The 24,453-nt window shown below is 40.9% G+C and overlaps 1 protein-coding gene across 5 annotated transcripts in view; it reads right to left on the reverse strand.

The window, feature by feature from the left end:
• Positions 1 to 1,420: 1,420 nt before the first annotated feature.
• Positions 1,421 to 24,453, reverse strand: part of SLC9A6 (solute carrier family 9 member A6) — a 63,373-nt gene continuing 40,340 nt past the window's right edge. For 4 of the 5 annotated variants that reach the window (XM_030934305.1, XM_010389116.2, XM_030934304.1 and 1 more), the window contains 4 exons: positions 19,520 to 19,550; positions 15,726 to 15,805; positions 8,425 to 8,530; positions 1,421 to 4,219 (listed from right to left, as the gene is read on the reverse strand). In XM_030934305.1, coding sequence (XP_030790165.1) covers positions 3,947 to 4,219; positions 8,425 to 8,530; positions 15,726 to 15,805; positions 19,520 to 19,550 — 490 coding nt within the window. In that variant the 3' untranslated portion in view covers positions 1,421 to 3,946. The remainder of the gene's footprint in view (positions 4,220 to 8,424; positions 8,531 to 15,725; positions 15,806 to 19,519; positions 19,551 to 24,453) is intronic. The other variant, XM_030934307.1, reaches the window with a different exon arrangement.

The raw sequence follows: 24,453 nt of genomic DNA on the forward strand, positions 1-24,453 counted from the left end.
TTTCTTGAATGAATTAACTTTACAGCTGAGAAAACTAAAAGGCTCAGTGAAGTAAGTGGTCAACCTTATACAATAAGCAAGCAGCAGAGCCTGGGTTTGAATCCAGGTCTGTGTCACTCCAGAGCCTGGTCGTTTTCTATTATGCTTAACTGTGGGGATGCAAAGCCATTGTTCAAGACTGCAAACTCCGCTATAAAATCCGGGCCCCTTGGTGATAATGTTTGGAGTTAGAGCATGAAGAAATGCTGCTAGGCAGGCTGCTTGCCCATAGGCCCAACAAGACACTGGAGGGCCCTTTGCTGTGAATGCAAGGACCCTCCCAACCAGGTAACACATGCCTGACAGCCAAGAGCACAGCAGCAAGTGGAGGGACAGAGCTGAGACTTCATGCTCTAGCCTGGCCTGATGACAAGCAGGTTGGGGGCAGCAGGCTAGAAAGCAATTCTGCAATTCCCTTCATCCTTCTGGTTACACTCAGGATGAATCAGCAGAGCCTGCCTTTGGGGCCAGCAGAGTAGTAAGCATCTGGGCTTTGGAGTCAGACTTGACTTGAGTCCTGGCTCTGCCACTTAACTTGCTGTGTGACTTCTCTGTACCTCAGTCTCATCTGTATACTGAGGATGATAGAATGTGCCCTCAACACATGATTAAATTAAAATATAGATTTTAAAATGCCTTGTATACACATGATCAGTACCTAAGAAGGGCTCAAAAATGAGAACTATTATCATTTCCAATTTACTTTCAAGCCTCACACTACATCATCTGTGTGGCATACGTCCTGTCGGGGACTCTCATCTCATTATACTCCTGCATTGGGTCAGGTTAACAACTGTACCTGCTCAGATCTAATGTAGGGTTTTGTGTGGTGAATTAGAAAACATGGGTTCCTTCAAGAAAAGAGCCTGTTGTGTGTGGACCATCCCCCACCAATGTCTCTCACTGGGCCATAAACAAGGAAGCTGGAGTGGATGACAACAAAACACAACAGACAGCGTGGTTGGTGCCATTGCTGGACTAGACAAACTTGCAGTCAGCACACTCTAGACTATAAAAACTTCTCATGCACAGAGAGACGTGTCTTTAACTTGGAAGGAGGACTATTTGTATTTGTGTGATCATGCTTTCAGCCAAACTTGGAACTGCCTTCCTACCTAACTGGATATACTTGGAACTGCCTTCCTACCTAACTGGGTATACTTGGAACTGCCTTCCTACTTAACTGGATATAGAATTCTCTCTCCTCATACCAGCATTTTCATAACATTATCCATTACTAAGCTAACAGGCTACAAATCAATGTAACGGAATTTGACTGCTTTGAGTCACATTTCCTAAAGAGTCCAATTGTGACCATAAGCAAATAAATCCACCCTTACACGTAAGCACCAAAAATCTGCCACCCCATAAGTTAAGTTCCGTTAGGTTTCTGTTTGTTTATTTGAAAACATTAGTCTTCCCCTTTTCCAGTAGGTATATAGGTAGAAAAATAAATGAAGTCAGCACTCTTTACGTCTCACTAGAATAAACTGTGACTCAAATACTGTGAGTGGTTATTTGCAAGGCTATAACTTTTTTAATGACAGATTTTCCTAAAAGAAACCACTATAACATCTGTCCAAGTACTCCAGAGAAAACAAAACATACATAAAGATTAAAAGTCTATTACTTTAACAGCACATTGCCAAACACGGACAACTAGGATAAATGCCAAGAAATCTTAAAAAATAACTTTAAAAGATGCAACGTTCAAGTCATTCAAACGCGTAGGCTCCACAAACAACAGGAAAACAAGTCCAAGAGCAGTTCTACTTGTGCATGATGGTAACTCAGACTGGACTTCATCAAAGTTCATTCAGATGTTTCATAGGTGTCTGAGCAGAGTTTGTTTTTTCTTCCTTTCTTGGAGATGTGTACACAGATTAGAGGAGAGGAAAATCTTCCAGATGCTGATGTTAAACACAGCAGGCTTGGTTCCCCTTGATAAAGTATGAAGGCAGATTTATTTGACTCAAGCTTTATCAGTTTCCCTAGTGAAAAGTCTTATGCATGCTGAAATAGAAGAGTTACTGAATTTGTCATGCGAAGTATTTACATAAAGTGAGGTCAGTAACCCGACAGAATAAAAAAAGGTAGTTGTTAAATTATTGTATAACCTTTTACAACTTGAATAACTTTGTGGGTAAATGACACTGACGTTCAAACCCCTCAAACATACATTAACAAGAAACTATTTACTGCGTGAAGAGGCACACATCATGTAAAACATACACTTCATGGGAGGGATTCCTGCATAGCAGGAAAGTCGCTACCACTACATAACAAATGGCTATGCCAACAGTCAAAGCTGCCACGAAAGGGTACATTAGAATTCCCTTAAAATCTCAAGGAGTGTTTGTAATAGCACAGATACCTTTTGGAGAGTAAGTACAGGTTTTGTTCGGAAGGGTATTTTTCACTGGAAAATCTGAACATCATGTAAATAAACCAATGTTCTAACTGGGTAAGATTTTAAGGCAATGCTACTCAGACCTGAGGGAAAAAAATCCAAAACAGTTTGTTTTTCTTCTGAATCATGAACAGGTCAAAATCAACATCAAAAAGTATTCTTCCAAGCATTCCATGCACCTTTAGGTATTATCAGCATTACAAAATAGAATCTACTTTCATACTCCAAATATGAAATGAGAAATTGTTCTGTGCTCTTCCTTGAAAACTGTAAAAAAAATGCACGGCAGCTTAGATAATTAATATTAAAAAGTACCATGAAAATGAAGACTACTACACCTCCCGCACACAAAGCAGTCACCTTGCTGCAATCAATGCCCAGAATATTCGATTTCTCTTATGACTGACTTTGGTGTAGTGTGGAACGATCGTGGGTTCATAAATTAACTGTTGACATTAACTACAGACTAACAAATGATGATTAGACACACTAAGTTCAAAAATTTTACATTTTGCTCCTGTTTGGCTGCTAAAGAGCAGCAATTTAAATTGATATAAAAACTTCTGACGACAAAGCTTGCTATACAGATAAAGTACATAATCAAAAATTAAGCAGCAATTAAATTTCTTATTTAAACTTATCTTGTATAGAATATTTACACATTTGGGAAGAGAGATCTCTGAAACCATCATTCTCTTTACTTGCCTCTTGCTCTCTGCCCACCCCAGCCCCTCCAAATCTAAATCAAGTGCCCTGAACTATATACACCTGTACTTTGGCTAAGCTAGCTAGATGCGACTCCTTCTATGGTCTTGGTCTGGAAGAAAAGACATAAGGTCTCAGAAATCATTTGCAGCCTTCTTTTCTGAACAACAGTGTACTCTAGTCGATGAATCTGTGCTTTCACAGCAAGCGGGGGAAAAGGGTCCCCACACTTCACTCCCCAACCTGAATGGGGCAAGATCAAATGCCATCAGCTCCTTGCACCACAACAGGCCACCAGAGAAAAGGGAAAGAAAACGGTCAGGACAAAGGCAGCAGCTATCAACAAGTTTCCCAATGAAGGAACCTCTCTTCCCTGGGTTCCCAAGGAACTAACATGCCCTCCTCACTCTCCCTCCCCTAACACACACAAAAATTAATTCACATCACGAGAACTTGGTACTCTGGTTAAGTGTCAGGTAAGTTTAAGAAAGAGAAAATCCGTCACTTTTTATACTTTAACTGAGACATAAAACTAACAGAACACATAACATCACTGTGAAAGTAACTTTCTAAAACAGATCCAGTCTACAGAGTGCAACCAGGAAAACTTAAAGGAATATAGTTTGTTCACAATCTGCCGTGTACAGGATATTTATATTCTTTCTATGCCATATAAATAGCATTTATATAGCTTACACATTCAGAGACATGCACTGGGACTTTTAGGTAGTACAAATTTCTTCACAATCACATGTGCAAATTTTACAAATCACTAAGTGAGTATTAGTAAGCTTAGGCTGGACCGTGTCTCGTATTATCTAACAAATTTAGCGGGGGTTCAGAATCATCCATTGGAAGAACCAGGCGTGTTCCTCGAATGACCAGTTCATGGTCCCCAAATGCAAGCTCCCGATCCAAGGCATCTTCAGAACTGTTTCCCATAAATCTCCTTGGAGCGCTGGATGTGGCCGATTCAGTGTTCACAGTAGAATCTCCATATGTCAAACTGATATCGCCATCATTGAGAATAAGATCAGAATCATCATCTTTCAACTGTTCCTGGTTCTAAATGCAAACAAAGTAAGATTTAAGAATTGTTGAGGAGTTCAAGAGACATTTCCAACAGGAGTATTTTAGAGGATTCCCCATTTAAAACCTTAAGTGGTAGCCCACTGCCCTCAGGATAAAGTATAAAGTCCACACCTTGGCTTAAAATACAGCGTGACTTGGCCTCGTTAGTTCCTCTCCTGCCACAATCTGCCCCTCCCACACCAACAGCCCCATTGTCTGCCAACCAGACTGAAGTGCTGACAGCTGCCCAGACTCCTCGTGGTTTCTCTTACCTCCAGGTCCTTCTACATGACCCCTCTTTCCCTTCACATGACTAACACCCTTTTATCACTTTAGCTCTGAAGTCTTCCTTGAGCTTCTAGGACTAGGTTAGGTGTCCTTCCTGTGTGCTTTCATGGCATCCTGTACTTGGCCCTCTCCCTGTAGTGGCACTTACCCTTGAGCTATAACTGTGTGTGTATCGAGCCCTCAAGAGGATTACAGTCTAGTGTGTGAGGGGAGCAGACCGATACACATGTGGTAAAGACACAGGGTAAATGCTACGTAGTCCAACCACCTAATACAGTTTGGGGCACAGAGAAATTTATCAAGCCCTCACCGCAGCTCCACAGCAGCTTGGGTTCTCATGGAAATATTACAGCCGAAATAGTATACTTAAAAATAAGGTTCTACAAAAGGGAAAAGTATCAGGAATACATAGTCCCATTTTGGCAAATAAAAAATGTAAGTAAGAGTGCATAGAAAAGTCTTTTCTTCTTTATGTTTCTGTATTATCTGAAATTTTATTATAATGAGTACATATTACTTTTAAAAAACAGAAGAAGTCATTTTTTCTAAATGACTTTAAAGAGAAAGGATCATTCTAAATATGCACATTGATCTAGCATGAAACAGTCTGTCATTAATGCTCCTTGAGGGAAGTATATTCTCCAGATTCCTAAATCCCATGTCTGTTTGAAAATTTTGAATTTGTCTAAGTCCGTCAAATAGACTGAGAAGACTATTAGACAAAATCTAAAAAGGAATTTAATCTGCTGTTGCTAGAAATTTCCCTAAATACTCAAAGGCCAAAACAAGTGTGAACTGAAAAACAAATGGCTGGGTACGGGTGGCACATGCCTATTGTCCTAGCTACTGGGGAGGCTAAGGCGGGAGGACTGCTTGAGCCCAGAAGTTTGAGGCTAACCTGAGCAACACAGCCAGAACCCATCTCAAAAACAAACAAACAAACTCACAGCCACCAACGAGCCTAAATCCCTTCCTGTCTAATCTAGTTAGGACAGTAAGTCTATCTAACCAGTATCTATCACTTAATTCAGCAATACTCACTAGCTCTGTGGCTCCTTCACAGGTCCTCAGGGGCTCTTCAGCACCTTCTAATATCTTTATTAAGTTTGAGGTTTGGGGCAATATCTATCGAATTGTAAAATGCACATGCCTTTTGACCCAGTGATTTTACCTTTAAAATCTATTCTATATACTTTTACATAGTTGGGTAAGTTTATATGTAAAAGGATATTCACTATAAGTATTGTTTATAATAGCAAAAAAGGAAATGACTGGAATGTCTATCCATAAGAGACTGAATGAATATATGAATTTTGCTATAGCTATGAAATGGAAATTTGTAGCCATGAAAAGAGAAGGTAAGACATTTACTGTACTCACATGTAAAGGTATCCATGATGTATCAGTAATTGAAAAAAAAGCAAGTAATGGGACAATATGCCTATTATAATCCCATTTGTGTAAAATAATAACAAAGCCATATATACACATATTCATTTGCAAGAAAATATATCAGGAAGTATCCACAGTGAGCCTATAATAAAGACTGCCTCGAGGACTGCAGGTAGGAGGAAGGCAACTTTGATTTTTCACCTTGTACATTCCATACTCCATGGATATTTGGTCATGAGCTTGCTAGTTTTATAACTAAAAAAAGCAGTTAACAAAAATAATATAAATTACGTCTGGGCCAGGTGCAGTGGCTCATGACTGTAATCCTAGCACTTTGGGAGGTCAAGGTGAGTGGATCACTTGAGGCCAGGAGTTCAAGACCAGCCTGGCTGACATGGCGAAACCCATCTCTACTAAAAAATACAGAAAAATGAGCTGGGTGTGGTGGTGCACACCTGTAATCCCAGCTACTTGGGAGGCTAAGGCATAAGAATCACTTGAACCCAAGAGGTGGAGGTTGCAGTGAGCCAAGATCGTGCTACTGCACTCAAGTCTGGGTGACAGAGCAAGACGCTGTCTAAAAAAAAATTAAGTGTGATGGTTGTTATGGGTTAAACTGTATCCTCCCCCGCCCTCCCCACCAAAAGATGTTGAAGTCCTAACCCCCAGCACCTGTGAATATGACCTTGTTTGGAAATAGGGTCTTGTTTGGAAATAAGGTAGGCCCTGATTCAATATGACTGCTGTCCTTATGAATAGGAGAAATTTGGACACAGAGGTAGGCACGCACACAGGTAGAATCCCATGTGAAGATGAAAGTAGAGATACACAGTGATGCATCTATAAGTCAAGGAAGGTCAAAGATCGCCAGGAAGCCACCAGGAGTTGGAAGAGAGGCCTGGAGCAGATTCTACCTCACAGCCTAGAAGGAACTGACCCTGCCAACAACTTGACCTTGGATTTCAGCCTCCAGAATTAAGAGATGATAAGTTTCTACTGTTTAAGCCATTCGGTTTGTGGTACTTTGTTACAGCTGCTCTAAGGGAGCCTGTTGTGTTTTGCTACATTCCAAGGACACAGGGTTGTTGTGGACCTCTTCTGGCTTTTGGTGACGGCGAGTGGGTCTCTGGAATCCAAGAGCCAAGCTTCACTGCCTGAACCAATAGAGCTGGCTGACTTCTCTGCACAGTCATGTGGGTTAACAGGGCATAGTGGAAATGGAGACAATGTTTGAGAGGGGAGCCTGGGCAATGTGGAAGGGAGAGGAGGGGCAACATGGGGTGTGCTCCCCATCTTACGGGCACAGTCTATCAGAAACATGCATTGACTTGACATAACACAAAGCCGTAAGATGCTCCTCCCTGGCCCAGATGCCACCCCTACTCTGCCTACTCTTTCCTGTCCATTTCTTATACAGCTTCCCCTCTCAAGGTTCTGCATGTTGCATCTGAGTAGTCAAAACTGGTGGGCTTTGTTAACAAGGGAGCCTATATGATGTCATAGATTATTTCAGAAAGGTTGGTTTAGAATGGAAGGCTTTTTCCTCTTCTTCTTCTCTTTTTTTTTTTTTTTTTTTGGATAGAGTCTCACTCTGTCGCCTAGGCTGGAGTGCAGTGGCATGATCTCTGCTCACCACAACCTCCACCTCCCCAATTCAAGCAATTGTCCTGCCTCAGCTTCCCAAGTAGGTGGGATTACAGGCACGTGCCACTGTGCCCAGCTAATTTTTGTAATTTTGGTAGAGACGGGGTTTCGCCAGGTTGACCAGTCTGGTCTTGAACTCCTGACCTCAGGTGATCCGCCACCTCGGCCTCCCAAAGTGCTGGGATTACAGGCATGAGCCACCACGCCTGGCCAGAATGGAAGGTTTTTAAAAAAGAACTTGAAAAATAAAAATGCTCACATTTAAAAACAAAGGCTGGCTAGCATTTCTGTTATTTTTTTTTTTCTTAGTAGCAATATTTATCAAATTACCAATCACATTTTGGTAGCTAAGGAAAAGAAATACGGAATCCAGATTCTATCTAGATATGTTCATGCGTCCCAACAATGTGGAACAGAGGCAGATAAGCTTTCCCAAACATACAAAGGTTGGGAGGTGTGAAATAATAGACCATCTGTTGCACTTTAGGGATGTCAAAATTGTTTTAAAATCCTCTCAATGTAACTGAGACAACCCTCATTTGTGGATGAAAGCATACACATTTAGTACTGAGCTCAGGACACATACTGCAAAGAAATGAAAGCCAGCATGGAAATAGAACTATTTACTAAAATCACCCACAGTAAGACGAGGCACGATTCTATATCTGTTTTCAAATGCTCTTTCAAAGGCTGTGAATTATATTTATAGGTTTCAGTGTATTTTCTGGTTGAGCAAAATATGCTTAAATTCCCTCATGGAATTTATACCTCAAAGGCAGAAAACCAAACCAAAATAAAATAAAACCAGTGACTCATCCACAGAGCAGATAAATTTAACTTACTGAAGAATTTAGTTTTGGATAAACCCAACTTACTTCGTAAGCCTGGGGGCTGGTGAGGCACCTGGCGATGGGTCCACAGCAGGCAGGGAGTGTTGTTGTCAGCGGAGGCCCGCTGTGAGTCAGCAGAGGCTTCAGATAGCTGCGGTGGTTAAGGAAGAGCTGTGGTCCTTTCTTTACAAATTTAAAAGAGCAACCGGTTTGATAATAATCACCATCACGGTGTAGCAACCACTTCGGAGGACAGCAAAGGGCTTTCACGTCTATGGTCTCATTTCCTCCTCACATTATGGCAGTGAAACAGCAAAGGGGTATTTTATCATCTCCACTTCACAGATATGGAAACTGAGGCTCAGAGAGGTCAATGATCTACCTAAAGCCACACAATGAGGTAAATGGGGACCAATCTGCTAGCCCAAATTGGTCTGAATTTCAAATCTCGTGCCCTTTCCACCACATCACATTGCTTTTCTGATTTTACTGAAACCAAAAGGAACATCACTGTAAATTGAGCACTAAAGGAGACAAGGGAGAAAGTAAACAACGTTAATGGCCAGAGAGGAAATTAAATATTCCAGTAGAACATAGTAACAAAATGTTTTTCATCATTTATTGTGAATTCAGCTGGCCTCTTGCATGCTGTAAGTTGAAACTTCAGTATCAGACTGACTTCCTTAGGAAGCTATAAGAGGGAAAGGCAAGTCAAATCTCAAGACATTTTAAAAAACTATGTATCATGAGGCCCTTTATCATAGGCCCTCATTTCAGTATTCATTTATTTGCCAAAAAATAAAAACAGACATGAGAAACATGACAGAAGAAAAAAGAGGGAACCACAAGAAAAAGGAGAAAATGATACAGACACATAAATTCCTCACTTTATTTATTTATTCATTTACTTATTTTTTTGAGACAGAGTGTCGCTCTGTCACCCAGGCTAGAGTGCAGTGGGTGATGATAGCAGGTACATGCCACAATGCCCAACTACTTTTTTTTTTTAATTTGATTTTTGCAAAGACAAGGCCTCACTGTGTTGCTAGGGCTGGTCTTGAACTGAGCCTGCCTCAAGCAATCCTCCCACCTCAGCCTCCGAAAGTGTTGAGTTTACAGGCGTGAGCCTCCACGCCCTCCCTTCTCATTTTCTAAAATGAGAACCTAAGGTGGTTCTCAATTAAAAATGAGAAAGTCAGAGAAAATTTCATGAATCCTCATGTTAATAAATTATAAGTAAAGATTAAAGCACTCTATATAAACATGCTTTATAAAACATCTGGCCAAACACAAAGCCACTAAAAAACTGGAATGATGAATTCTACTAGTGTTTTGGGTAAAGAAATGACCAGGTCTTCATCTTCTGGTACTGAATGGGTAGTATTCAGGCTAACAGGTCTTGATGTTTGTCTCTACAAGAAAAAATTCCTTAGAAAACAAAACTCGCCAGATGTTGACCCATTTGGGTTTTTTTAAACCATTTGGTTTAAAAAAAAAAAAAAACGAATAAGAAGAAGAAAAAAGAAAACCTACATAGTCCTGTATTTATTAATGAAATTAAAAACTTTTTCCTACAAAAAGCTCCAGGCTCAAATGGCTTCACTGGTAAAACTTTCCTAACATTAAAAAACAAAAAACAAAAAACAAACAAAAAAACCCACTAATCTTAACACTCCTTCAGAGAACAGAAAATGAAGGAATACTTTCCAATTCATTTTATGAGGCCGGTTTAATCTTGTTATAGAAACCTAACAAGGACACTATAAGAAAAAATCACAAGCCATTATTGTTCATAAAAATAGACACAGAAACCAGATGCAAAATATTAGCAAATTAAATTCAGTGATATACACAAAGGATAACACATCATGACCAAGTGGAATTTGTTCCAGCAATGCAAGGCTGGTTTAACATTAAAACAACCAATCAATTAAAATAAAAATAACAGATTAAAGAAGAAAAATATAAACACATCATCATCTCGATGCAGAAAAAGCATCTGATACTAAAAATTTTCAGAAGACAAAAACTCATGATAAAAACTCTCAGCAGACTAGAAATAAAAAAGAATGCTCTTAATCTGCTAAAGGATATATCCAAAAATGTATAGCTAACATCATACTTAATGGTGAAATATTGAAAAATTTCCCTCTGAGGTCAGGAATAAGATAAGAACGTCCAGTATCATCACTTATATTCAGCATTGCACTGGAGAAGTCCCCTATAAAAGCCAATGTAAAAAGACACAAAAAAGAAATACAGGGATTGGAAAAGAAAAAAAAAAAACACATCATTACTCATAGATCATTTAATTATGAATATAGAAGACCAAAAAGAAAATATCAGAAATCATAAGTGAACTTAGCAAGATTGCTGGACCCAAGGTCCATATATAAAATCAAATTTTAGGCTGGGCGCGGTGGCTCACGCCTGTAATCCCAGCACTTTGGGAGGCCAAGGCGGGCAGATCACGAGGTCAGGAGATTGAGACCATCCTGGCTAATATGGTGAAACCCCATCTCTATTAAAAATACAAAAAATTAGCTGGGCATGGTGGTGGGCGCCTGTAGTCCCAGCTACTTGGGAGGCTGAGGCAGGAGAATCGCTTGAACCTGGGAGGTAGAGGTTGCAGTGAGCCGAGATCACGCCACTGCACTCCAATCTGGGTGACAGAGCGAGACTCTGTCTCAAAACAAAACAAACAAACAAAATATACATATATATTTAAATCTATATGCTTACATCAAACAAGTATAAAATAGAATAAATACCATTTGCAATAGGATCAAATACTTCAAATACTTAGGGACAAATCTAATGAAAGATGCACAAAAGCTGTGCACTGAAAAGTACAAATCATTAATGAGAGAAATTTTAAAAGACCTAAATGAATGGAGCAATATGCTGTGTTTATGATATGGAGTCTGAATGTTGTTATGATATCATTTCTCTCCAAATTCATTTATGGATTCAATACAAACCCAATAAACTTGCCAGCAGTTTTGTGTGTGTGTGTGTGTGTGTACGTGCGTGCACGTGCGTAACTTGACAAGCTGTTTCTAAAACTTAAAGGAAAACACAAAGCACCCAAAATAGCCAAGGCAATACTGGAGAAGAAAAAAGCCAGTTTTTAATTACTCTACTGGATAGCAAGACTTATTATAAAGTACATTAATTAAAAGGATGTGGTATCGATATAAAAATAGAGAAACAGGATAAAAAAGAGAGTCCAGAAACTTATCCCCACTTACACAACACATCTTTGTTGTATTGCAATTCAGTGGGGGTAAGGATGGTATTTTTCAATAAACGGTGCTGCATCAACTGGATACGCATATGGGAAAAAGTAGGTCTTGACCCACTATCTCTCATCATGCACAAAAATGAATTTGTGATGGATCAAAGACTTACATGTGATAGTTAAAGCGATCATACTTCTAGAAGAAAACAGGAAAAGATCTTCATGACCTTGGGATATGGAAGATTTCTTAAGACACAGAAAACACTAACCATGAAAGGTGAATAAAATGGACTTCTAGCCTGGGCAACAAAGTGACACCCTGTCTCTATAAAAATTTTTTTAAAACTAGCTGGGTGTGGTAGCATGCACCTGTAGTCCTAGCTACCCAGGAGGCTGAGGCAGGAGGACCACCTGAGCCCAGGAGGTTGGGGCTACAGTGAACTATGATTGCACCACTCCACTCCAGCCTGGGTGAGAGTGGGAACTGATCCTAAAAATAAACAAAATATAATAGACTTCATTTCTACTCCTTAAATGCAGGATTAAGAAAATGAAAAGGCAAGCTACTGAGAGAAAATACAATAATCAACAACAACAACAAAAAACCCAATTCAGGAATATAGAGAAACTATAAATCAGTGAGAGAAAAAAACAACCCAGTTAAACAATGGACGAAAGACTTAGACTTCATGAAAGAGGATATCTAAATGGTCAAAACACAAGAAAAGGTGCTCAGCCTCACTGGTCATCAGAGAAATGCAAATTAAACCATATGAGGTATCACTACACACTCATCAAAATGGCTAAAATTTAAAAGACTGAAAAATAAAACTCCCTTACTTTGCTGATGGAAATAATCATAAATTCACCAAGTTGGTTAAAACCAATTAAACTGGTTGCGACCACTCTGGAAAACTGGTTGGCAATGTCTGTTTTTTTTTTTTTTTTTTTTTTTTTTTTTTGAGACGGAGTCTCGCTCTGTCTCCCGGGCTGAGTGCAGTGGCCGGATCTCAGCTCACTGCAAGCTCCGCCTCCCGGGTTTACGCCATTCTCCTGCCTCAGCCTCCCGAGTAGCTGGGACTACAGGCGCCCGCCACCTCGCCCGGCTAGTTTTTTGTATTTTTTAGTAGAGACGGGGTTTCACCGGGTTAGCCAGGATGGTCTTGATCTCCTGACCTCGTGATCCGCCCGTCTCGGCCTCCCAAAGTGCTGGGATTACAGGCTTGAGCCACCGCGCCCGGCCGGCAATGTCTGTTTTAAAGCTAAACAGGCCAGGCAAGTGGTTCACTCCTATAATTTCAGCACTGTGGGAGGCCAAGGTGGGTGGATCGCTTGAGTCCCGGAGTTCAAGGCCAGCCTGGGCAACATGGTGAAATCCTGTCTCTACATAGAAAAAAAAAATAGCTGGGTGTGATGACATGCACCAGGAGTCCCAGCTACCTAGGAGGCTGAGTTTAGAGGATCACTTGAGCCTGGGAGGCAGAGGTTGCAGTGAGCCAAGATTGTGCCACTGCATTCCAGCCTGGGTGACAGAGCCAGACACTACTTCCAAAACAAAATAAATAAACAAAAAAAAACTTTAAACATACACTTGTCCTAAATTCCACTCCTTGCACTCCTTGGTATATACCCAAGAGAAATGAGTGCTTATGTCCACCAAAAGATATATATTCATGCAGGTTTTCGTAATAGCCAAAAGCTAGAAACAACTCAAATATTTATTAACAGTAGACTGGTTAAAAACAAAAATCCTGTAGTATATTCCTACTAGAGCTCTACCCTACTACAGCAATAAAAAAAGAATGAATTACTGTTACATGAAACAATATGGATAAATTACACAGATGTCGAGTGAAAGCAGCAAGACAGAAACGAATACCTAATATACGAATCCATATATATAAAGATCAAAATCAGGTAAAACTAACCCGTGTTGATGAAAGTCAGAATCATGGTCACTCCTTTGTGGAGGAGGATAGAGAATGTTCATTTATATCTTTATATGGATGAAGGCACACAGTTGTTGACACAGGTTGAAATTCATTAAGCTGTACACTTAAGATTCATGTACTTTCTTGTATTCAAGTTATATCTCAATTATAACAAATCATTTGCCTACACAAATGAACTGAAATCTAAAATAATGAATATTTAATTATATCAGGGTGCTAGGTATTAAAATGATCAGGTCTTCATTGAGTAGGATTTAATAGGGCAGTACTGAGTCAAACAAGCCTTGGTGTTTACTTCTACAAAATATACAGAAGAATAAGCTATTATTCTACTCTTTCTCAACATTAGGATCATTTAATTGTTTTATATATTATGCAGAAAATGTACAAAACATTTTATGCAGAAAACTCACTAAAAAATTATTGCTAAATTACAGGGATGAAAAAGTCCCAAGAGATATGGGAGTGGCTTATATCCAAAACCCTGACAATGGAGCCAAAAGTAATGACATAATCTTTAAAAAATTTTAAGAGCCAGGCTCTCTTTCTCTAATGGGAGTCTTAATACCCCAGATATGCTTGCATTCTTGTTTCCATACAATAATTTAATTTTGAAGTACTTGCAAACAGTGAATGCAAAAATTACCAAAAAGAACATGGTAAGTAGTAGCTTCTAATCATTAAGCGTCAAGTGATTTTTCTTAAATATACAAGGCTTTCATCAGAAAGTTGAAAGCAAGGACATATTTCTTACATGGTTGTCTCCAATTTGCTCCAGTAGAACATAAACCAAGTTTTGAATCGTTTACTGATAAATCAGAGCCTGAAAGAACTCCATGGCTCTTTTTGCTAGGTGAATTTTCAAATAAGAAATTAATTTTAGGCCGGGCGCGGTGGCTCAAGCCTGTAATCCCAGCACTTTGGGAGGCCGAGACGGGCGGATCACGAGGTCAGGAGATCAAGACCATCCTGGCTAACATGGTGAAACCCCGTCTCTACTAAAAATACAAAAAACTAGCCGGGCGACCTGGCGGGCGCCTGCAGTCCCAGCTACTCGGGAGGCTGAGGCAGGAGAATGGCGTGAACCCGGGAGGCGGAGCTTGCAGTGAGCTGAGATCCGGCCACTGCACTCCAGCCTGGGCGACAGAGCGAGACTCCGTCTCAAAAAAAAAAAAAAAAAAAAAAGAAATTAATTTTAATAATGATAAAATGTTTAAAAAGCATGATTTAAAGCAGTGGTCCCCAATCCTTTTGGCACCAGGGACCGGTTTTGCGGAAGACAATTTTTCCACGGATGGGGCTGGGGACCAAACAATTTTGGGATAAAACTGTTCCACCTCACATCATCAGACATTAGATTCTCATAAGGAGTATGTAACCTAGATCCCTCGCATGTGCAGTTCACAATAGGGTTTGGGGTCCTGTGAGAATCTAATGCTGCCAATCTGACAGGAGGCGGAGCTCAGGTTGTAATGTTTACTGGCCCATTGCTCACCTCCTGCTGTGCGGACCAGTACTGCTCCGTGGCCTGGGAGTTGGGGACCCCTGATTTAAAGGTTATAGAATATCAACACTACTCAAAGTCCAGCTATGAAACAGACTTACAACAGGGCAAGAAGGAAATCTGGCAAACAAAAACATTAGCTATCTGTGGCATGCTGAATAGAGATAATCTCCTAGTCTTTGGAAAGGTCAGGGGAAAAAAAGTGTATTGCTGAACAGCGCAGTATCGAACATTATCGCATTTTGATTTCATTCTCATGCTTTTCCCTAAGCCTTTCCTCTCTTACCCTGCCAAGTATGCTGACAAGAACCAAGAAATACCTTCCGTGGGATTCACTAAATTAGCTAAAGGACAATAAATATTAAAGTTTGCTCAATAAATAAGCCTATATATCAAAGAAAGTATGTCATTTGGGCTTTGGTTCCCTTTACACAGCCAGCTTCTGAAATAACCAGTCCGTATGGTTTCATGGGTTTGCAGAGTAATCTATCTGTGTGGGTTTCCTTTTCCACAGCACTGATGGGGAAAGGAAAGATGAAAGGTAGGTTTTATATTCTGCTCCAGGAAGAGAACAGTCAAAACACTTGTTCCATTAAACTGTAATTATCTATGTCCACATTATCCTTTTTTTTTTCTCAATTAAGGATACTTATGATCAAAGTTGTACCACATCCGGAAAAGCCAAGCACTCTCTGCTTTGGTAGTTCTCCTTTCATTTTCAGGAATACCCTGCAGATAGATAATACATAAATCAATATCTATACAAACATATGAACATTTATTTAGAGCCATTCCTTTGGAGAATCAGAAATAGAGCCTACTATGCTATAAGACACTCTGCAACAAGAGTAATATTAGAAATGTAATAGCTTGAATATTGAAGCTTTGGAATAAGAAATTGAAATGTTTTTCTGAACACCTCCATTACTCAGGCTGCTTGCTAATTTACGAATCTACTCTCACTTAAAAAAAATCAATGTGGGGGCCGGGCGCAGTGGCTCATGCCTGTAATCCCAGCACTTTGGGAGGCTGAGGCGGGCAGATCATGAGATCTGGAGTTTGAGACCAGCCTGACCAACATGGTGAAACCCCATCTCTACTAAAAATACAAAAATTGGCCGGATGTGGTGGGGTGCGCCTGTAATCCCAGCACTTTGGGAGGCCGAGGCGGGCAGATCATTAAATCAGGAGTTCAAGACCAGCCTGACCAATATGGTGAAATCCCATCTCTACTAAAAATACAAAAACTAGCTGGGTGTGGTGGGGCACACCTGTAATCCCAGCTACTCAGGAGGCTGAGGCAGGAGGTTCACTTGAACCCAGGAGGTGGAGGTTGCAGTGAGCTGAGATCGTGCCACTGCACTCCAGTCTGGGTGACAGAACAAGACTCCATCTCAAAAAAAAAAAAGAAAAAAAGAAAAAAAAATCAATGTGGAATAATTCATGTACTGAACCTGAAAGACTTAACTCTCAATGTAATAGCACCTTAGAAAACATCACATCAACATCCCTATATTTGGGAGTTGTCATGGATCTCTAAAATAACTAGCAACTTCAAAGTTGCAACTATGTTCTTGAAACATTAGCAAAATAAAAACAAGTACAGAAATTCCATGGTAAGCCTGACCAGCCAGGAGGAGAAACTAACATAGCAAGTAGGCGTCTCCTAAAAGTTTCCAAAAATATAAACTGTGTCTTTATTTGTAATATGGTGCAGTCAGCAGTTGGGCAGTTAGGCAATCTGCTTCCAGTCCCAGCTTATTGACATTAAGTAGTTTAAGCAAGTCCCTTTCTCTCTCTGGGCCCGAATTTCTTTATGTATAAAAATATGATGAGGTTTAGAGAATCCCGAAGGTCCTTTCCAGTGCTCATGTTCTATGGTTCCATAATCTTTTCTAAAAGCACATAATTTAGGCCAGACACAGTGGCTCATGCTTGTAATCCCAACACTTCGGGAAGCCGAGGCGGGTGTTATTACTTGAGGTCAGGAGTTCGAGTCCAGCCTGACCAACATGGCAAAACCCCATCTCTACGAAAAACACACGAAAAAAATGAGCCAGGCATGGTGGCAGGCACCTATAGTCTCAGCTACCTGGAAGGGTGAGGCAAGAGAATTGCCTGAATCCGGGAGGTGGAGGTTGCAGTAAGCTGAGATCGTGCCACTGCACTCCAGCATGGCCGACAGAGTGAAACTTCATCTCAGTAAGTAAATAAACCAAGCAAGCAAGCAAGCAAGCAAGCAAGCAAGCAAGCAAGCGTAGAGTTTAGATTCTGGGTTTTGGTTTCTTCCTGTCCTTCCTACTGCACTCCAGCATGGCCCACAGAGTGAAACTTCATCTCAGTAAGTAAATAAACAAATAAGCAAGCAAGCAAGCAAGCAAGCAAGCAAGCAAGCAAGCAAGCATGCAAGCAAGCAAGCATGCAAGCAAGCAAGCATGCAAGCAAGCAAGCATGCAAGCAAGCAAGCATGCAAGCAAGCAAGCATGCAAGCAAGCAAGCATGCAAGCGTAGAGTTTAGATTCTGGGTTTTGGTTTCTTCCTGTCCTTCCTAATGCTCAAAATAAATTTCTCTCTCCCTCAATGTGCCATGTGTCATGTATCAACTTATACACAACACAAAAATGTTTGGAAACACTGTATGGGCTTACAAAAGCTGAAGAACACCTGCAATTCCTTTCACATCATTAGAAGTATCTTTGTGTGCCTCCACCTCTTGAAAAGCAACATTTCACCACCCCTCACCACATGAACATCCCACCCCCACACACTCCACACTTAGTATAATGTTCCTCTGCACTTTCTGGTGGACATTCAAAATATTAAAGAAACAATATAACCAAGACAGCCATAGGGTTTTTGTTTTCTTTTCATTTTGTTTTTGTTTTTTGAGACAGTCTCTCGCACTGTTGCCCAGGCTGGAGTACAGAGGCACGATCTCAGCTCACTGTAACCTCCACCTCCTGGGTTGAAGTGATTCTCCTGCCTCAGTTTCCTGAGTAGCGCCCACCACCACGCCCAGCTAATTTCTGTATTTTTAGCAGAAACAGGGTTTCGCCATGTTGGCCAGGCTGGTCTCGAACTCCTGACTCGCCACGTTGGCCAGGCTGGTCTCGAACCCCTGACCTCAGGTGATTCACCCACCTTGGCCTCCCAATGTACTGGGATTACAGGCATGAGCCACCATGCCAGGCCCAGCCATAGAGTTTTGAAGGTAAGGGGAAAAAAACAGTTCTTTGTTCTGTATGTCATGACTGGCACTTACCTACCTGGCTCTCTCCCTGTCACTCCTTTTCCATTTCTCCTCTGTGGTTACAGAGGAGACACAGCTGGTGGAGACTTATACAGAGAGCGATCGAGCATTTGTCTTTTGAACAGCATGATTAACTTTATTCTTGTTTTGACACAGGGAGAAGGCACTGAGGAGTTATTACTCCTTGGGCACTACCGCAGGAGCCTGGCATCATGGGAATTTATCCAGCTTGGTTTTTACAAGTATGTCAACCCATGGAATTCTACTTTAAGGCTCTGACCACAAGAGGCAAGTACTTACTATATCTCATACATACATTCACACTCATCACTCAACAGCTAACAAAATTAGCATTTAGGAAATGAATCTGAGAAATGTTTTTTTTAACCTCACCCTGAAGACAAATATACTGACTGGGGTTTGTTTCAGACAAGAAAAAAACTGTTTTGAAAGAGATGCTTTCCATGTTCAAAAATCTAATTTCTGTGATCTCATCTAACGTCTGATATGGAGGCATGTATTCAATGGTGCTCAGAAGCAACTGAAAAACAGATGGAAAATACCAGACAAGGGTGGTCAGTCTAGAGAGGGCAGCGAGTTACAATGCATTCAGTCCAACGGGCTCAAGTTCATAGCAACAACTGAGAAACTGACACAACGGAAGGAAGGAAGCAAGGAAACGTGGCCAAGGCTGAGGGGCAAGGTAAGAAAGTGCGTTCCCCTGAGCAGGCAGGGAAGACTGGTTGAAGACTCAAAAGCTTCTAGGCAGTTCTCTAGGGCAGCTGCTGGTCATCCAATTTGAAAGTTACACAGGAAGAGCAGCTGGAGTGGGGCTTACATCAGAGACAAGGCTTCATGCGCAAACAAAAGTGGAAAAAGCCTCCCCGTGCCAGAGGAGTCACTCGAAAACCCAGAAGTCCTTAAGAGACTGCTCTCCTCTGGGGCAAAAGCCCAGGCAGGATGGCCCAGAGACATGAAAGCTGTCGCCTTTGATAACCACACACTATGGCACTGTGGCAAACTTGGTTTTGTCTCTGTGGAGCAGTGAGAAAAGCCAGGAATGATGTCAGTTAAAAGCTGAGGCAAAGAGGACAGGATCTAAATAGAAGGATGAAGTTTACAGTAGGTTGTTTTCTTTCCAAATGACTGCACATTTGATAGAAATGCCAGGAACAACAAAAACGCATATTTACCAAGTGTTCTTGGTCTGAATCAACACCAACCCTAAAGGAGAAACACAAAGAGCAAATGAGATTTGGAAGCCAAAAAATGGTCTACTCACACATGTACATTGTCAGGCAACCACTTTTCTCAACACAGAAGCTATGGAATGGTTAATGTTTTCTTGCTTCTCTATGGCTGTTGATGCAGATTTTTGCCTCCTGCCACTTTCCTTAGCAACAGCTTGGATTCTAAGGCAAGAAGGGTGTACCCATGATTCTCTTCCTGCAATCTTACTTACCAGTTTCAGAAAAAAATAGCATTTTCTTCTCTGAATATAGGTCCATTCGAAGCAGAATCAGAGAGAGCAGCACTGCCCCAGTTGCTAAATAAGAATTACTGGGTAGCGCCAAAAACAAGGCTGGCACAGTGTAATTCACCTCGCAGCTCTCATGGCAACATTCTGTTTCGATGACTGAAGAGAGGGTCCAATTGCAGGTTTTTCATAGGCTAATGGACAGACATTAGCCTTGCTCCTTCACAATTCTTTTTTTATCTGGTTAAAATTCCTGCTTTCTGTATCCCAGGGAAAAGCTTCATTACAAAGTTCTCTGGCTTCTCTCTATTCCCTAAACACAGACACTCACCAACTCTGTTCACTCCTTCTCTAAACAGTCTCTCAAGTCTTCTCTCCTGTCCATCCCAACTGCTTAAGGGCAGCCCTCATCCTGAGGCTCATGGGCTCTGTCATGGAAGCTTTTTCAGCTGCCAGGCTCTCCCTGAGAGTCAGCTGTCGCCAGCATAGAGCTCGCTGTGTTACTCCCTTGGCAAAGGACTCTGAGAATGGCTTACAACCCAGAGGGTCAAGTCTGAAGTCCTTTGTGGGGCATTCAAGACTCCCTACAAACTAGCATCCTCACCTCACTCCAATCTACTTTTCCATCCTCATTTCGCATCATTCTCTTCTACATGCCCCATTCTAGCCATACGTGCCTGCTCCTCTCCCCAAATCCGTCCTCTCCTGAGCCTCCCATGCCGTTGCTCATGCTGTTCTCTCCAGCTGCAATGTGCTTTCCCTCATTTCTAATGTGTTTTTCAAGTTCCAAAGTAACCTTTCTATGACCCCTTCAAGCAGAATCATTTTTTCCTCTGTGCATCTGCAGCACTTTCTACAGTCCTTTATTATGATACTTAGCACAGTAGAGTATAGTTATTTACCTGTCAGTCTCCCCAAAAAGACTGTGAGCTCCTTGAGGGTAAAGGCCATGTCTCAATTCATCTCTGTATGCCCAGAGTCTAGCACAGTACCTGACACACAATAGGTGCTCAAATGTTTATTGATTAAATTAACTACTACAGACAACACAGAAAAAAACAGCAGTACTAGAAGCTGTAGCAGTAGCATCCCAGAACACAAATAACACTGAAGGGAGAAAATGATGCAAGGCTGCATCTGGAAAGCAAGGGAATCATGGTCAAGGACTTGAAAACAGATTGCTATGACCAGATTCATAATTCAAAGAATGGCTCATTTTTCCTTTGTTAAAATGGCCAGGAGCTGTTTAACATCTTCTCAGTCACACTAGACTCTAAACACATTTATGCATCTCGAGTGACATCTAGTGGTCTTGAAGATAGCACACTTGCAATACTCAGAGGGTACATTATCAGAAGCTAAGTCAATGTAATAAACATTTATAGAGCACTTATTATTTGCCAGGCACTGTACTAGGCACAGGGCATAGAAATGAATTAAACATGGCCCCTGCCGTCAAGGAACTCACAGACTAGTGGGGGAAACCGACACAACTAGGGCATAATCCCTAAGGGCTTCTATCAGGGAGCTCTGGCTTCAAATCTGGACTTGGCTGCTTTCTAACTGTGTGAACTCAGTCAAGTGATACAGTCCTATAAATTATCACTTTATCACCTGGAAAATTGGGCTAATATCCACCACACAGAGTTGCTGCAAGGATTTAATGAAAAAATATATGAAAAGGTTTTAAAAGAGTATCTGAAACATTAACACTAAGTGGTAGCTCTTATAACAATATTATTACAAGACTGAATAAAATAAGTTCTACAATGGAGAGGCCCAATGTTGCACCAACAGAAGAGTGGTTCTGAGGGAAAAGAACAGGGGGAAAAGGAGGTGGCACTTAAGCTGTGTCATTTACTAACAGCGAAAGAGCATTCCAGGCAGAGGGAACAGTATGAGCAAAGGCTCAGAGACACAGAAGTGCAAAGGATGTGTAGTAAATGATAGAGAGCCAAATGTGACGTCACAAACTATGTGAAAGGACATGAGAATAGCTGGCTGTTTCAAATTTACTGAGGATCCACCGTCCACATGACAGCTAAAGTGAACCTTTTACACTGTAAATGACTTCATGTCACTCCCTTGCTTTAAAATTCTCCAGGATTTCCAATTGTATTTTAAAATTCAAATCCCTTACCATGTTCCAGAAAACTTTGTATTAGGGGTCCACAAACTACAGCCTACGGGCCACATCAGTACTTCTTCTGTTTTGTAAATAATAAAGTTTTACTGGGATACAACCATGCCAATTGATTTACGTATTGTTTAGGGCTGCTTTCACACTAGAGTTGAGTAGCTGAGACAGACTGTACGGCCTCCAAAGCCTGACATATTTACTCTCTGGCCCTTGACAGTAAAAGCTGGCAGACCTCTGCTTCCATAGGATCTTGCCAACCTCACTTCCTACCTCCCCTTCAGTCACTATACTCCAGCCATGAGAGCTTTTTTCCTGTTCATTCAACAGACCAAGTTTGCCCCTGCCTCACGACTTCTGTAACTTGCTCTTCCCTCTGCCTAGACTGCTCTTCTTCCTGATAACTGTTTAACTGGCAACATCTAGTCACGCAGGTAAGACTGAACTCAAACGTAACCTCTTAGAGAAACCATCCCTGGCCTCCCTGTATAAAATACATACCCATCCCCAGTCACTATCACAGTACCTTGCCCGATTCCCATCATAGCATTTAATATCATCTACAGTTGTCAGGTTCATTTATGTGTTACTAGTTTATTGTCTGTCTTCTCTCACTAAAGTTTAGATATTATGAGTCTAGGAACCTTTTCTATCTTATTATGATCACTGTGCTTCTCTACAGCAGGATTTCTTAACCCTAGCATTACTGATATTCTGGCCTAGATAATTCTCTGTTGGCAGGTGGTGAGGGTTGGTGAGGTGCCTGTCCTATGCATTGTAGCATGTTTAGCAGCATCCTTGGCCTCTACTCACTAGATGCCAGCAGCAGCTCCCTCTTCCAGTTGTGACAACCAAAAATGTCTCCATAAAGTGCCAAATGTCCCTTGCGGAGAGGGGGGCAAAATTATCCCCAGTTAAGAAGCACTGAGGCTGGGCGAGGTGACTCATACCTATAATCCCAACACTGAGGCAGGCAAATCACTTGAGGCCAGGAGTTTGAGACCAGCCTGGCCAACATGGTGAAATCCCATCTCTACTAAAAATACAAAAATTAACCAGGCGTGGTGGTGCATGCGTGTAGTCCCAGCTACTTAGGAGACTGAGGGAGGAGAACTGCTTGAACCTGGGAAGTGGAGGTTGCAATGAGCCAAGATTGCACCACTGCACGCTGGCCTGAACGACAGAGCAAGACTCTGTCTCCAAAAAAAAAAAAAAAAGAACCACTGAGTTATGACCTACAGTGCCCGGCACATGGCTGGTGTTCTGTAAATGTTTATCAAATGAATGAATAAAAGGTATATTTGAAATGCTGTGCTAAGAACTTTACAGATACTAGCTCACTGAATCCTTACAACAACCCAAGAAGGTAGGTACTATAACATACATGTTACAGATGAGGAAACTGAGGCTTTAAAAGGTTAAAGAACTTGCCTAAGATCACAGAATTCGTCAATGAAGGGGCAAGAAGTCAAAGCCAAGTCTAAGTCTGCATGAATCTTAAACTTTTAGGACTTAGCAGTGCCCTTAAAACTGTACTAGACAAATTTGGGGGGAGGAAAGAGAAGCTTAAAATACAGCCCCTGTTCACGAACAGGCCAAGAATAATACCAATAAAACAAGAAAACAATAAGAAGTAACCTAAGACTATAAGGCAATATTATAATTAAGTGACAAACTGTTACAGGACAGGCACTATGTGGCCAAAGAGCTTTGACAGCTAGTGATGTAGATTAAATTTTGTGTGAGTAGGTATTTTTTTTTTTGTCTTTTCTTTTTGGGAAGATGGTAAGCATAGATATTTTGTTTGGTTTGTTCTTACATTTAATTTTGTTATCCTTAGGAAAATGAGGGAAAGTCTTCATCTACAAGCTCTTGAGAAAAGAAAGGAACTGTGTCCTTTCAAAATGTACCATGCCCATTGTTTGATGAAATTAATTTCTCAAAGAAATTAAGAAAGACTGGAGGCTCCTCTGCCTGCCATTTAATTATCCAGATGACCCTGAACAACTCAGAACCTTTCTAAGCCTCTATTTCATCACTTGTGAAATGGAGTTATCACGTTTGGATAAATACGTAAAATGTACTTCACACAATGCCCAGCATATAGTAAGTGTTCAATAAATGCCAGGTCTTCCCTAAAGTAATAATTAAGGTTGTAAGAATATTATTTTTGTGTATTTTGTACTATGCACAATAAAAGCACAGAAATTATAAGGGATTTGAATAGTAAAGAGAAATTAAGACAATCACAACAACATTCAAAGTGTGATTTAGGGCTGGCTGGTTTTTAGAATGTTTTAAAAAAGGCATAATAGAATTTAAAACATGGAGGACAGGATCTATAAAGTGTGAAATACTGTTTTCTCTAATGAGCCCTATGCATTCTGGAAGCTTGGTCGCTCTTAATGTCTATGAAGTTTCGGCCAAACACAGAACTAAAATCTACAAAGGCTTTAGCAGCATAGGCTGCTGTATCCATGGAAACAAATGCAGAACTCTTGAGATACAAGGGA

The sequence above is a fragment of the Rhinopithecus roxellana genome, chromosome 7, assembly GCF_007565055.1.
Source record: "Rhinopithecus roxellana isolate Shanxi Qingling chromosome 7, ASM756505v1, whole genome shotgun sequence".
Taxonomy (NCBI): domain Eukaryota; kingdom Metazoa; phylum Chordata; class Mammalia; order Primates; family Cercopithecidae; genus Rhinopithecus; species Rhinopithecus roxellana.